This window comes from Azolla caroliniana, unplaced genomic scaffold, assembly GCF_043228905.1.
Source record: "Azolla caroliniana isolate FFs.n. ecotype wild unplaced genomic scaffold, voAzoCaro1.0.p SCAF_1, whole genome shotgun sequence".
NCBI classification, from domain to species: domain Eukaryota; kingdom Viridiplantae; phylum Streptophyta; class Polypodiopsida; order Salviniales; family Salviniaceae; genus Azolla; species Azolla caroliniana.
In genome coordinates, this window is record NW_028230436.1 from 7,803,671 (window position 1) to 7,819,955 (window position 16,285).

The 16,285-nt window shown below is 35.4% G+C and overlaps 2 protein-coding genes across 3 annotated transcripts in view; one reads left to right on the forward strand and one right to left on the reverse strand.

Annotated features, from left to right (window-relative positions):
- LOC147868767 (pyruvate dehydrogenase E1 component subunit beta-1, mitochondrial-like) overlaps positions 1-5,465 on the reverse strand; it is a 49,251-nt gene extending 43,786 nt beyond the window's left edge. For both annotated transcript variants that reach the window (XM_087323148.1, XM_087323147.1), the window contains exons 1-7: positions 5,331-5,465; positions 4,486-4,548; positions 4,321-4,401; positions 4,188-4,214; positions 4,033-4,095; positions 3,861-3,947; positions 253-378 (exon numbers count right to left, since the gene is read on the reverse strand). In XM_087323148.1, the coding sequence (XP_087179274.1) occupies positions 253-378; positions 3,861-3,947; positions 4,033-4,095; positions 4,188-4,214; positions 4,321-4,401; positions 4,486-4,548; positions 5,331-5,375 (492 nt within the window). In that variant the 5' untranslated portion in view covers positions 5,376-5,465. The remainder of the gene's footprint in view (positions 1-252; positions 379-3,860; positions 3,948-4,032; positions 4,096-4,187; positions 4,215-4,320; positions 4,402-4,485; positions 4,549-5,330) is intronic.
- An 8,295-nt stretch (positions 5,466-13,760) lies between these two features.
- On the forward strand, positions 13,761-15,373 carry LOC147868769 (uncharacterized). The gene is made up of 2 exons (XM_087334412.1): positions 13,761-13,855; positions 14,790-15,373. Exons 1-2 carry the CDS (start codon positions 13,826-13,828, stop codon positions 15,093-15,095), a joined length of 336 nt encoding a protein of 111 aa, XP_087190538.1. The 5' UTR covers positions 13,761-13,825; the 3' UTR covers positions 15,096-15,373.
- Positions 15,374-16,285: the final 912 nt, after the last annotated feature.

The following is a 16,285-nucleotide window of genomic DNA, read 5'->3' on the forward strand; positions in this document are numbered from 1 at the left end:
TTTATCTCTCATTGGTGTATTTACATGATGCATACCATGCAGAAAAATACTGCAAAAACTCAAAATACCATCACGTTCCCTCATTGATGTGTTAAAACTTGGAATAGACTATAAAAAGGGAAATTACATCTTTCACAGCATAGTTAAAGGTTTGGTATTCATTAACTTTACAGTTTGGTAATACCCAAAATTTGTATTGGGTTTTGATATATTAGGTACTCTTCTTTTACAAAAAAAACCAAATAAGTATACCTGTGAATGCTGTGCAGCAACACCTGCTGCTGCTCCATTTGGGCCTCTAAACACAATAGGAACCGAAATTTGCCCTGCAGACATATAATATGTCTTTGCTGCAGAATTGATTATATGATCAATCGCCTGTAGATACAAACCAACCCTATGAAATAAGCATGAAATAATGTAAGGGTAATGAAACAAAGAACAAGTAAAACAAACAAACTTTAAAACGCTCATATGCACATTAAAATCTGCAACATTTTGTAGGTGGACATATATGCCACTCTTGAATTGCTCCAAACAAATGATATTTAATGTTAAATAGGACTAATGCATACCAAACTATAATGAGCAATATTTTGGCACTCAGAGTCCGATCCACATTAGTTCTTTGGCTACAATTTGGGAAGGCCCAAGATCATGATGGATTGGTGGGTGAGCACTTTATCTAGCTAGCACACATCTTTAATAGAGCCATGTGTGAAGGTTTTCCAACTAGATGGACTCAACATATCATTGTGCCAATCCTCAAGAGTGGAGACACCATGATGCCAAGCAACTATAGGACAATCATGATTGGCCATTACTTGGCTAAACTATATGGCTCGATTCTAGAATCAGAATTGAGTATATGGGCAGAGCAAAATGGCTGCCGTTCAATTGGACAAGCAGGCTTTCGGAAGGGGTTCACAACTTTGGATCACATATTCACCCTCCGGGCCCTTATTGAGGAGGGCAGAGCCCGCAATAAGAGGATTTATTGCTGCTTTGTGGATTTCCGAAAAGCCTTTGACACTGTGCCACATGCTTAGCTTATGCAGCGGCTAGAAGCCCTTAGTGTTCCTATAGATATGCAATGGGGAATCTATGCACTCTATGAATCTGTGTCAGGAAAAGTGCGGTCTTCTAAGGGTTTCTCAGAGGCGGTGGCTAGCACAATTGGCGTGAAGCGAGGATGCCCACTATCCCCCACACTCTTCGGTCTCTATATAGATGAGGTATCACAGTACATAGAGAGATTTGGGGGTTCCGGAGCACACCTAGCAGGTATAGCTATACAAATATTACTATATGCTGATGATATGCTGATTTCTGACTCTCCAAAGGGACTACAAAGACATCTAAATGCCTTAAAACTATTTTGTACGGACAAAGGTTTGTCGATCAACATGAATAAAACTAAAGTGATGGTGTTTAACACCACCCAAGCATGGGTAACAAGATCAGAACCAGAATTCTTCTTGGGAGAGGAAAAGGTGGAATACAAACGCTCATACACATACCTAGGCGTAACATTTACAGGGCCTAGGTTCTCCTTATAGGAGGCCGCTTGTGCCCGACTTTCTCGTGCATATGCAGCCCTTGGTGCTCTCGAGAGACAATGTGCACATTTGCAATTCCAAGAGCCACGGACTAAGCTATGGTTATTTGATACACTTGTCACACCAACTCTTCTCTATGGAGTAGAGACATGGGGACCGAATCTTAACAAGGCAAATCATTGGAAAGATTTAGAGAGACCTTTAGTGTCAATGATTGCTCACATGATAAGGAGCAAAGCATCAGTGCCCCACGATATAATCCAGGCAGAGATGGGAGCAGCATCTATAATAACTGAGGCGTTCCGATCAGTGACATTTATCCAACGTCTTTGGGAGCTCCCTAAAGGAAGGTACCCAAGGTTGGCACTTATGTCATCAAAACAACTAGCTAAAAATGGAGACACTCATTTTTGGTATGCTGAAATGCAGCAATGGTTCGAGTCACATGGCATGAGTATAAATGCACTACCCCCGTTCCAATATAGCTTGGACCGTCCCCGTCTAAATATGACCAAAATGGAAAAGAATAGAGTGATCCGAACTAATATTATTAACTTGGAAAACAAGATAACATGGATCAGCCCCAAAATACCACTTGGTACAAAGATGGCCCACTATAAGACACACTTCTTACATACATCGGAGGATGGATTTGTCATCAGGCCACCTTATATGGACATACATCTATCCTATGCGCTGCGTAGTGTGATAGGGCAGCTGCAAACTTCATCACATCAGCTACAAATTGAGGTAGGCAGATATACATGACTACCTCTAGAGGAGAGAATTTGCCAATTGTGTCATCAAGGAGTGGAATCTGAAGAACGCTATGTTTGTCATTGTAGTGTCTTTTATGAAATCAGAGGGAGATACCATTGCCTCTTTAAACAAGGCTTTGGCCCACTACGCAAGGTAATGGAATATGAGGACCAACGATGCCTAGGACTTTTCTTGCTAGAGCTCAAGAGACATCGGGAAAAGTTGTTGAAGAATACAGCCACACAAGCTCATCCACAAAGAACAATCACAACATTCTTTAGCCCCATCACTCCTAATGCTAGAAGTCAACCCCGGGATACACAAATGGGCTTCAGACCAGGACATAACAAAGGGGTTACAATTGATCGGGCAATGGCAATTTGCCGTGCACGTAGGCCTCGGCCCCATGGACCACGACCTCGACACCCTTGTCATCGACACATAAAAGCCACATTATCTCCCACCACCGTAGGTGCTTCCCTCGCTTCGGAGACATTTCCATTCTGGATCGACCTATGCTAGAGATCTTTCGAAGACAAAAGCTACAATATACCTAACTTGAGGATCTCACATGTGCCAAAAACCAGATTCCCTCATTTCTTTTCTTTTCATGTTATTTACTTTTATATTTACTGTGTAATATTTATTTTATTTTGATTTGTTCTCAAAGACGAGACAACACTTAAGATGTAATCTCTTATTTGGTCTTATAGGCCATTTTGGCCTCTTAAAAGATGTTAATATATCTTTCTTTCTTTCTTTCTTCATGCATCCCTTTACATTTTTTTGAACTCTCCTGATGATTTTAGTTTGACGTGTAAATATCCTTTGTAGGTTTCCCCTAACTTTGAAATCCCCCCATGAGTATAATGCATTGCTAAAACCAAATGTTTGTATACATACATATAACCTCTTTTGCCATAGGACCCTAAGTCCAAAGGTAAGAACACATACACAAATCGAATTTGCTTTTATAAGCCAAAACCTTAAGCACCATCTCAGAGCAAATTGACCAAAAAATCATTGAAACGTGAATAAATGCCAAATTTATGTGAAACCCAATGTATTTGTCAATATTTGAGATATTGACAAAAATGTATTGGAACCACTATGGAGGAAAGAAATCTTAACCTTTATGTTGACCATAACTTCTGGAAGTAACAATGATTTAACCCCCATATCCTGTTGGATAATCATTAAAGATAAAAAACAATGGAACTAGAGGTAAGGTTCCTCCAGATTCCAATCAGGAATAAAAGATGGCATCCTGTTTATGTGGATTCAAGGTTGTTACATCCCAAGGTATAGTTTATTCAAAACAAAATGGTTCTACGGAAGGGCTGATGTTCAAAAAAACATGTGACCTAATAACTCAAAACTTTTCCACTGTATGTACTCTCATTGCAAACATACAAAAGAAACTCAATTGGTTTACTTAAACAAAATCCTGTACAATACTTAGGATGCATAGCACAGAACCAATGCAAATTTCATTAATTGTCTGACATCAAAATAAATAAACAGCATAATTTTTCGACTTGCCTGCATTGCAAAGTTGAAAGTCATGAACTCGACAATAGGTTTGAGTCCATGGAATGCAGAGCCCACTGCAATACCTGTAAATCCAGCCTGTAAACTTACCCAAGTTGAAAAATTAAATTGTGACTGAAGAATTAGTATAAATCAGTTTGGTAGATGAACGTATCAGACATACCTCAGTTATAGGTGTATCACGCACTCTCTCAGGTCCAAATTTTTGTAGGAGTCCTTTAGAGATCTACATTTGAATTCAAGCCCCGTGCCGATAAACTGAGGCTTCAAAATCAATCTAATGATTAAATTCACAATTAAACAAGAACTGTTCTTTACCTTGTATGCACCCTGGTATTCTCCAACCTAGGAAGTATTCAAACAAAACAAAAAAATGAAATCCAATGCTCTTAAAATATTAGGTCACAATTATAAAGGGATTACTAAAGAATAAATGCAAGATGATACCTACCTCTTCGCCCATAAGATACACTTTGGGATCTGCTGCCATTTCCTCATCAAGAGCAGAATTCAGTGCATCTCGAACATTCATCTGTATAATAAATTTGATCAACATTAAATAGAACACTTTTGCTGTATAGAGTTTCAAAAGTAAATCGCAAACATCAAGGAAGACCTGTTTATCTGCAGTACAAAATCTCCTCAAGCCAGTTGATCCAGCAGTTACTCTTTGTGAACGCTGACAAAAGGTAAAGAAGAAAACAAAACGTAAAAAGAGGTTTCATTTAGCATAGTCTGCCATTACCATTAGAAAACAACACAAACTTTGTGTGCTAAACTAGATAAAGCACAGAGGGGCAGTAATGTTTACAAAAAGCATGAAAAGCTCGAGCTTTCTTCAGATAAGTTATCATTTTTCTACTCTTTAACGCACAACTGGGCTTGAAGTGTTCAATTAAATCCAGACTCATCTCGTAAGAAGACATGAGAACATGACGGCACACAAAAAGCCAATCAGGATCTACATCCTAAACTACAGACTTCGTCATTTGTTAAAGAAAAAAGCATCTTGTGAAAAAATTTAATCGAGCAAACACAAACTTAAAGATCCATCATTTTCAAGTTGTAACCTAAACGTTTAAAGAAATCAATGAACTTCAGATAGAAAATGGCGCGTTTCTGATCTGATGCACTACCTAAAAGAATGAAAGAAAGAGAGGCTGATAGATATGATTGACACGTAGAAATCCCTGAAGAATTCATTCCAAGGAAGGTTGATACGAACTAGAAAAGAAACAGTTGTTTCTGATTTCTTCAATGGTCTGACAGAAAGGCAGAGGAAACTATATTATGCTATTACCAAAAGAAACCAGACCTAAAAAAAGGGGAAAGGGACAGAGAAAATATGTGCGATGAATTTAAAGCAAATAGGAAAGGAATGCAGGGAAACCTATGCGTAGTTTTATGAATTGAATTTGCAAGGAGGGAGGTCTAAAACAACACCGAAGGAGAGAAGCTTACCAGGAGAGATGCTCTGAGAGAGGCGAAGACACCTGAAGAAGCCATAGCCACGGGTGTAGTGTGACTATTGTTCTTCTGAGGGGACGTTCCCTCCTCGTTTCTCCTGTCTGTCTTTCCTTCTTCCTTTCTTCCTTTCTTCCTTTTCCTTTAAATCTGCAAATCGGTTTGATCAGTCTCCGATTTGGGCCCATACTTTCAATAATCTGCATTTATGCCCCTCCCTTTAACCCACTACTACTAGCAAAGGGGTAAAGGTTTGAATTAAATAATAATAATAATAATAATAATAATAATAATAGGAATTAGAATAAGTGCATTGCTTTACAATGTACATACATGATACATACCTTTCTTTAGGAGATTAGACCCATGAGTCTCACAATTACAAACCTCGCTTAGGGCAATGGGCACGGTTCGGTTCAGTTTCAAGGCAAAAAAAAAAAACGAACTGAACTGTTTATATAAAACAAAAACCTAACCTAACCGTTTCTGAAATCTCAAGTATTTAAACCAAACCATTTAAGAAAAAGTAAACAAAACCATTTAAAACCAAACCGTTTAGGGAAAACTTGAAACCAAACCGAACCATTTCATACAAAAAATTAAACCTAATCATTTAGGTCAAATTAATTAGACATTTAAATAATAAACAAAATTACATTAAATTAAATAAGCAATTAAGTTAAATTTATTAAATCGATAAAAACCCATTAATTAAACCATTAAATTAATAAACTATTAAGGTAAAAAAAAAAGTTAACCAAAAAACTATAAACCTGAGTTTTAGAACCAAACCAAACCGTTTATAAAAAATCCAAACCATTAAAAAATTTTGGAACCAATAAACTATTAAACCATGGCTTAACGGTTCGGCTCAGTTTGAACTGAAACATGCCCATTGCTACCAACTGTGGGTGTGGGTGTGAATTCATGTGAATGTCGCATAACATAGTTTGGCCACTGATACTCAAGTTGACTTGAAATGGTGAGGGTGTGTGTGTTTTCGTGGAGATGTCAGGTAACATCACAAATACATGGGCAAAGTTGAGAGAGAGGGAGAGAGATAAGTATGAATTCATGCATGTGTTACTCGACATCATTGGTTGCAATTGCCATAGGTTTATTGACATCACATGTTTTCTTTTGTTGTGGATAGGATGTGTCTGAACTCATGTTGATGTCGAAGACAATCTATAGCACATGTGAGGTCTATGATTGAATTAATGCATTGAGCTTGCACGTGGCAATGTTAATTGTTAATTCACATTCATTAGAGCTAGTCGTAACTTTAATTGATCCATTATTTTGCACATGTAAAGGTTCATAAAAATTTCCCTAATTGTAGATTCTAATTCAATAAAGATAGTTGTGAAATTAGAATAGTTTATTATCGTGAAAGTTTTTTGTCCATTACAATAACCATAAAAGAAGTAGGTTAAAAGGAGAATTCAAGCAAAGGCAATTGAAGATATTAACAGAAAACTACAAAGGGTAGATTCAATATTTTGCACAACCGTTGCTCCAAATGTCAATTATTTGTCACAGTGGATGCACTCATCACCACACACTAATTATCGTTTTCATTAGCGTTGATGTTATTACTTACTAATCTAATTAGTATTCACTATAATAATCGAATGCGTGATTAAGGGTATTATCAATGTTGTGTTTGTGATAAATAGTATTGTGGTCTAATGTAGAAAATAGTGTTTAACATTGGTGACTTGAGGTGATTATACTAGAAGTAATGATAACTTTGCATTTGAAAACCTATTGCAGATGGATTTGGTCATTTCAAGACCCAACTAAATTTATTCTTTTCATATGGCTATTAGTGCATATGGCATTACCGATTGGTCATTCATTGAAAGGGATTGTCACACCTAATCTTAGGCAATGTGGTTTTTTCCATGCAGCTCAGGAGACTACCAAGCATGTCTTTTGGTCTTCTACCTTGGCTCAATGAGTATGGAATAAAGTCCTTTCTTTATTCCTAACGATCAATGTCGGTTGCATGTTTTCATGGGGATCAACAATGTGTGGTGTTACACTCCAGCTGGATGTTGTATGGCAAACGATGTCCTTGAGGCCATGGTGGTACATAATAGAAGATTGATATTAGTTGATCCCTTTCAGCAACCTCAAAACAATGTGTGATCTGTCCAGGTCTTGAAAACAATGACTACGATAACGTTATGGGTATTATGGAAATGTAGATGTAATTGACTTTATGATGCAGCAAATCTTCTTCTCTCATTTGTATTGCTCGAGATATGGGAGAACTTGATGGAAATATTCCGCAATCAATATGAAAATATGCATGGTTCTCTAGAGACTGTTAATAAGAGAAGGAAGAAGCTTCTTCACTTATGGGAAAAGTTGTCTCTCTTTATAGTAGGTTAATGGCCTCAATGGCACTATCGACTTCCATGGACCCTTTCTTGAATATTAGTACACCATGACACTGTACATCAACAAATTCCAACACCCTTTACAAGTTCCTATATTTGGTCTTAGGATTACTATACATCATTATACACAAAAAGTTGTAGGTGTAGCCTTTGGGTGTTTTTTCTTAATACTATTGAAGAAAATCTTTCAATAAAGAAAAATGATAACATTGTTAACTACTTAGTTTATGTAGCAATTACCATTAAAACACAATGCTAATTATCATAGCTATCACAAATAAAAATGCTAATAAGATCTATGATGTGTTCATCCTCCTAGTATATGGTTGTTTGGGAAAACATATATAAGTGTTTATTGGCAATCTACAAGATGTATTGTGCATGAAATGATATGATATTTGATCTATTATATAATCATATGAGTTTTGTATTTGAATTCACATAGGTTTTGATACAAAAGATCAAACATTAGGAATATGTAAGTTTTTATTGGGTAATTGTTGGGTTGAATATACTCATACTCAAAGAGTTGCTACATGCACAACCTTAAAGGGCCATCTTAAGAATTGAGGCAATTCACATAAGGTCATGACACATGGCAAGTACAAGCGGTGGCTCGAAGACCTATAGTACAAGTATAAATTGGAGGAGTAGCTCACCTCCTTTGGGAGAGGGGATAAATTGCCAAAATGTTGTTGAGATGTAGATGGTGTGGCAAGGCTCTTGCTAATAATAGTGTTTTGGTAATTTGCGTCCATGGTTAACCCATTTATTTCCTTAATTATAATGTTTATATGCTTAATCATTACTTACTTCTATACATATTTAACAATAGCGTAGGTTGGAAAAGGGAAATTTTCATATCCAAACCCATCCAATGCATGTTGACCGCCCCTCTTGACATAAAAATGTATCGGGTATCATTGAAACATTGCAAGGTTCTAACTAATGTCATTTTGCCCACGTCCTTGATAAGTTGCCAACCTCAATTTCCACCTTTTTGAGTATTACAAACACTCAAAATGATGCCATCTTTTGTAAAATCCAAGTTATCAGCATGACTCTATAACCTATTGTTGGCACTCAAGTGCGAATCCAATCTAATTCATAATCAGTGCTAAGAATTATGGCGTGGAAAATAATGCAATGGAGATAATAACACCTCAAACCTAACCAAAGCACATGAAAACTTAGGTCATTGTTCGACTTTGTGTGCATGAGAAGGGGGAAACTCATTGCAAAAAAAAAGATTCATAACGCAAGCAATGTTTGAGGACATGGATGTCTATGTTCAATGTGGGAACAATGTCATTTGTAATGACTCATGGGACAATGTGTGGGTATTAGCCTTTAGGTATGGTTCTTGTTTTCTTTTCCCATATGAGAATTTTGAGAGGGAGGCCAAAATAGTTGACAGTTGGAAATACTGATATGAGATAAATGGAGTACCTTTTTAGCTAGCTTTAAGGGCAGAAAATGTTTATGCAAACATGAGTATTCAAAATGCATACCTATAGTGTTGGGTAGGGTAAGCACACTTTTCAAACATGTGGAGACCACATAAACCAAACCTCCACCAATGAAAAAGAAAGTAACCAAACAAAGCAAGAAGTTTTATACCCTTTGCTTGGCAATTATAGGCAGGAATCCCCTCTCTCACTGTTTTACCATGGGCCACCATACATTGACCATTCTGCCACACTTTGTGGGTAGTGCCTTAATCGGCATAATGACCCCATGAGGTTCGAAGTTCCAACATTGGAAATGCTTACTACCTTTTTAGCCAATTTATATGAGATTTTTCCTACAATGATTAGTGTAAGGAAATTAAGATATATATAATTTTATTAACTAGTTTCTAAGCACTAATCATAAATTAATCACCTATCCATTATTCTTCCTCTCTACTACATGAATATAGTTATCCAACTCACAAGAGAGACTTACTCCCCCATTAGTGAATTTTTATTTGTATCGAAAATTGCACCACGTGATGCTTAACCATGAAACCACAACACGATTAGTGCCAAGTGGTATGCATGTGCTTGGCATTACTCCTACTCTCAAATTATTGCAAGGTTATATTCATGAATTATAAGTTCCAAGCTAAGCACTCGACATGAAGCTCCGAAGCCTCCCTTGCCCTTACATCTATCACATGTGAAGAAGATTCCAAACTAGGAATATTTTATGGCACAATCTTATAACCGCATGACACATTCATGCCTAGATTCACAATGTTCACACATAGATGAGCACCAAAAGAGTAGAGATATACGGATTTTGATTTATCGAAGTAATAAAATCACAATGCTTATCAACATGAGATGCATTTCAAGATACTCATGAGTCCTAACAATCCCCTTTACTTAACAAACATTTATTCACCTTGAAAGAATAACAAACATTCTTGTTGTAGTCAACCCCAATATCCTCTTATAGAGTCGAGTAACTATTGTTCTTTTTCCTAGAATAATCCATGTTCCCAATATTGTGTTGTTTGTATGAGGGTTAGTACATCCTAGGATGAATTAATTGTATTTTTTCCAAACCTATAGAGAAACAACATATTTCAATGGAATATATGAATGCTCTTCATTAACTAGCATTATTTTTATTCGAGAGATCGTCGAGGAAGTTAATATTTCCTTAAAGTTGAAGGATGACATTATAGATAGACCATTAACACCATGATTTTGCCCTTAAAATTTTCAAGAGTTAGAGTATCACAATTTGATAAAATGCGCATTTAATTACATTCCAACTTGCTTTTCACATATAGCCAACTTGGTTTACCAACTATACACGTTCCTCCCACGATCTCATTGTGCACTCTTGATTGTAATGTTTTTCATTACCAAAATCCCTAAACATCAAGAGTCACAACTCAATCTTGCACATATGTACTACATTAAGTGTCACACTTCTTCTCGTATAGGTCATATTTGACCTCCAAAGATGAAAATAAAATCTCTCCCTCCCTCCCTCCCTCCCTCTCTCTAACACACGCACAATACCTGGAAATAAATATTGAATAATACAATAATAAAAATTTGAATCTCTCGTCCACCCTCCCAATTCCCTCTCTTGAATATCCTTTTCATGACACTTTGTCAATGTTTTCCTAATTCCATTTCCACAACAATATAGAATGGAGAAACACTCAAATACCAAAGTAATATATTGAACTAGCATAAGTTGATTAAACATATTCATCAACAAGTATTCATAATCAAAATGATGTCATCATTAAAGACTCTCCATACCTCATCACTTCAAATAGAGCCACTATATTTTATCTTACATCTAGAGAAATAAGAAAATGCTCTTGAATTGGATGAATTTATACCCTAGCAAGATGCTTTGCCTTTATTGTGCACCAAGAGATAATCAAGAAGCATGTGCACGTTCAGAAGTGTGTGTGTGTGTGTGTGTGTGTGTGTGTGTGTGTGTGTGTGTGTGTGTGTGTGAGAGAGAGAGAGAGAGAGAGAGAGAGAGAGAGAGAGAGGGATGCAAGGTTGCAACATTTTCTTCAAATTTGGGGAAGTTCTTGCTCTTTGACATGCAAGGTTGTGGCACTTATAGTTTTCACCGCTTTGGGTTTTCCTCACTTATACGTTTTTTTGTCAATTGCATAACATAGAGTTAGCACATCATTTGCAACTTATGACTTCCTACATATTTAATTTCTAGTAATATGGTCTTCTATACTAGGGGATAGATAGATTATATTATCGACTTCGAAGGTCAAATATGACCTATGAGACCAAAAATATTACATTTCACATGATACGTGTGAAGGTGAGTAGTGACTCTCGATGTTCAAGAACTTTACCAATGAATGTTGCAATCGAGAGTGCACATCATGGTTGTGAGAGAAATTCGTGCAAGGATTAGGCTCGATCGAAGAGATGTGGAAAGCATGGTCGAATATGATCAAAGGAGAGAGAGAGAGAGAGAGAGAGAGAGAGAGAGAGAGAGAGAGAGAGAGAAGAGAGAGAGAGAGAGAGAGAGAATATAACCAATGACTTTACATATCTCTAAGAGGCATTCAAAGTTACATTTGAAACATTACAATGCATTTATTTAGGTATATAGCGACGTCCCAATCACTACTCCTTTATACAATCAAAATGCCTCTTGATCAATGAAAACAAGCAACCTTTCTATCATTATTTATTGTTTACAATATGATTCCCTTTTGTAACATGTATACACTTTCCCTTTAATAGGGAACATTAAAGGCATATTTATCCTAAGATTTGGAGGAAGTATATAAAAGGTTAGTTTGCATGCATTTATGTACCTACATTTGTGATTGATGATAACTATCACACAATTATCATTTAAGAACTATTATCACATGTACCAATATGCTAACAAGAATGTAATCCTTTAATGCCATGCCATACCATACCAAGAGCTATATATAATAGAATCGTCCCTTGACTTAATAATCTAACAACCTTTTTGCCTTTGCTAATGCATTAACTCCCTTATATTTAGATTAATGCAAATGTGATATGATTTTATTGGAGTATCTCAACGACGTGTAACTTTACGACTATATGTATATATATATGTCTTTGCCTAAAATTTTGAAAGCACTCTAACACATTGATTTTCCATGTGACAACATATGTATAGAGAGTTTCATTGCGAGGTTGAAAAAGATTTACAAGGATTTGATATGCTTATGTGATGTATGAAGATTGTCATTATTTTATTCAAGTATGACCTATTGGACCTAAAGTTACATGAACTGTTCAAATATGTATTGGTATAAATGATCGTAGAGAGAGCTTCAACACCTAATGTTACATACCCACCTTATTGCACTCAAAACAAAAATGGCTGAATGATAAGGCAATTCCATGATATCCTAAATAGAGCAAGACGATGCAAAATCAACAAATTATTGGACTGTACAGGAAATTGTACCAAAGTTTTTTAGAGTCAATATAAATGATACAACTAGGATATCTATAAATGTGAATATGCCAAACATTCATGCATTACAACCTTTTTTTGTTTTTCCAAAAACATGCATTACAACCTTTATTTGGTTCGTGATAAGTTGGAATGATGTCAAATGGGGAATCTTGGAATGATCTATAAATAAAAGAATGCAAAATCAACACACTATTATAAACCTAGGCAATTTGTGGAGTTAACCCTTACTTAAATTGGACAGTAATAAAAGTGCACCAACATAAGAAAAATACAAAAAAATATGTTATTATATGAAGTGTTGGAATTCCGATTATTCATGCTTCCATGTCTTCAAATTCTAGTTACATGTATGAACTCTCATCATAGAAAAAAATGTGCATAACATGAAATTAAAATGCTTGTAGCTTCGTATAACACCTAGAGCATAAATATCTCTAGCATCAATAAATTATCATAACCGATATATCAGATGTAATTTGTTCCAAAAAAATATATGATTGAGAGTTCATGTTTGTATGGTTAGCAACATGCTTAATGTTTCTATTGCAAATTACAAGGTTGACTATCTACCAAAGGTAATACCAGACACTTTTGGGTAGAGTACAATGCCAAATTTGTATAACAAAGTATTATGACTCAAGCTAGTTAGTTGTAAAGTTTTCCTCCTCAATTTAGTTGTCAATGTAACCGTGTGTCTCATTTGAAAACAATATTGCCACTATTTGTCTAGGAATGTCGTCTTAGACTACTTACAAAGATGTCACGAGCTACGTGAACTTGTTGGGGCCATATAAATAAAAAGGTATTACATGTGACCTTGAATTTAGAACAGACCAAATAGATGCTAATTTCTGATGTTTATTATATATATACAAATTACAATATGTCAACCAAGTTGATTGTTCAGTGAGCAATACCGTGAGTAGATAATGATGATGTCGATAGTATTAAATATAAGAGACAAAATAATGCTCGAAAAATAATAACATGACATAAAAAGCAAGATAAGATGGTAATGATAATAATAATAATATAAAATAAATATGTTTCTCATCGAAAAGTGTATATAAGTGAAGGTTCATTTGTAGCAATTAAGAATAGGAGGAGGAGGAAGAAAGACAGAAAGAAACAATGGCAACCTCTACTGTTGCAAGGAATATGGTGAGCATAAATTATACTTTGTTTCTACAAGAGAGAGAGAGAGCGATTTTGTTAGTGTTCATAGGTCCAATATGACTTATTAGATGATAGTTTAGTGAATGATATGATGCTCAACATTTTACGTAATAAACATTGTGAGAGAAATAAAGAGATCATCCTTGCAACATTTCTTTGTAACTCTTATAGAACATAGGACTCTTTCGCTTCATTTTTATTTTAATAGAAAGTTAGCGGTGATCTTGTTAAGGCTACTTCTATCTGGTAGCTTTTATTACAACCAAGGGGCATTTTGTCACTTCCATAGAAAACTTGGGCATATATTTTTGAGGTGATTTGACAAAAATCAGGGGCATTATGGCAGGTGAAGTGTTGTGTTTTGGTAAATTTTATAGAAATTTTAAGGATATTTTGTAAATACCCAAGTTCCATTTTTTGGGGATAGGGAGATATTTTCATTAAATGTTTATTTAAACCTAGAGGTATTTGAATAATTTGATAGAAATTAGGGTTATTATGGAATACCCAAAATTTTAGGGTGTTATTTCCATTTTTTATGTTTGGATTGATCAATTATGATTCAAACGAGCTTTCTCTTGAAATGCTTTCAACAACAACATTGGAATGTCGTGTTTTGGTGTGTGACACTCTTTTTTGTTTATAAAGAAGAGCATGTATTGTCGAAGGAATACTTGTTGTGAAGTTATTCACTTCTACTAGAGGGCATATTCTCATTGGCTCTATTTTTAATAGCACAAGAATAAAGTAATAACAATTTGTCTATTACTCATAGTTTTCTTTAAAATTGTATTGAAGCCATGACACCATCAAGATGGTATTGGAAGAGCCTTTGGTGAATGTATGTGTGCTTGTGGTAGTAAAATAAATGTGATGTCGTTATATTATATACTCACGACTTGATGAAACTTTGATGCAGGGAGCATATATACATGGCTTTAATAAAAGATTGAAAATAAGTGTGTGTGTGTCTACTCAAGCATCGCCACGATGTGCTTATAGCAATCAATCAAAAAACCATTTAACTTCCGAAAAAGATGGTGGCAGGAATATTCATATAGCACAAATATCAGTTAATAAGAATGTCGAAAGTAAGATTAAAGACTTACCCACTTCGTCCTTGCAAAAGGAGACTAGTACTCAAGACTTCTTTTATACAAAGGCAAAGGAGATAGAGGATAGGCTTTCTCAAGGAGAGAAATCACAAGGTCAAGTTGGAAATTAGGTCTCATGATAGGAGACTCTTGAACACAGAGAGGAAGTTGGTTATTAGGTTATTTACCCCAATACATGTCTCCAAAGACACCTATATGGATGAGGCGTGTGGTCATCTAAGATGTAAATGTTGTAGTCCAATGAGGAGTATATGGCATATATATTATATAAAGGAAAATGGATGAATGAAATGTATTAATAGATATAAAAATATATTTTCTGACAATGTCATGTAATTGGATGTGTGCTCCCATGGGGAAACATATACTTTGCTAGTTTGGAAACAAATCTCTCATGCATACTAAAGTAATAACACCTTCGGAGAATTTGCATTTGTTGTATGTCTGATTTTCAAATAATCAATCCATAATGTCAATATTGATTTATGGAGATGGTTCAAAATCTCGACAATGGAGGATAGTTATAGTCCTTTGTTTTAGATTAAAACTTAATACTTATGAAGACAAATAAATAGCTCATTATCATAAAGTGTGTGGATGATGAAGTGTTAGACACCGAGTTTCTTCCTCAAAGTTTTACAAGATAAGCCGACTCTTAAATAATCAATATGCAAGACATTCGATCTTATTGTTTTAACTTCTTCGATCTTAAATACATATTTATAAACCTTTTAAGATTCTTCTTCACATTTAATAAACTTGAGACCCAAAGCTTAAGCCTCTCTTCATATCGTAAACCTCTCATTTGTTCCAAGTCTAATGTTTTAACTTTTATCTCACCTTAAAGGCCCAAATCAGTGGATCTTAATCTTAAGTGTTTGGGCTGGTGGTTGTGGCCCTTGAAGATTGTTTCTTGTCCCTCAATCAAGTGCTTTGTTGCTTTCTTTCTCAATTTATTGTATTAATTGCTTTACCATCTATCTTAAGTGATTAAGCTTATTAGATTTGGTCTTTGTTACAAAAAGATACGCCTTGTTGTTATAAAATCATAAAAACATACAAAAGTTGTGTTGGATAAACAAATATACCAACCAATTCCCTTGTACTCACATTCCTGGCTGATTTGATGTGTATATACAATAAATACACATATTTGTTATACCATATCTCCAAGATTATTGTGGTCTACTCCCAATTTGCAAATGAACGTGCAATGTAGCCTATACCACTAACATATGTAGCAATAGAAGCTATAAACAAAGTTAGTAGACATTGTTTCCCAAAATGACGGGAACAATAT

What these genes read in the sequence shown, in the direction of transcription:
- LOC147868769 (XM_087334412.1), top strand. Translation starts at nt 13,826, where the DNA reads ATGGCAACCTCTACTGTTGCAAGGAATATG. An exon ending in CTACTGTTGCAAGGAATATG is followed by an intron (nt 13,856 to 14,789) that starts GTGAGCATAAAT and finishes ACTTTGATGCAG; the next exon opens with GGAGCATATATACATGGCTT.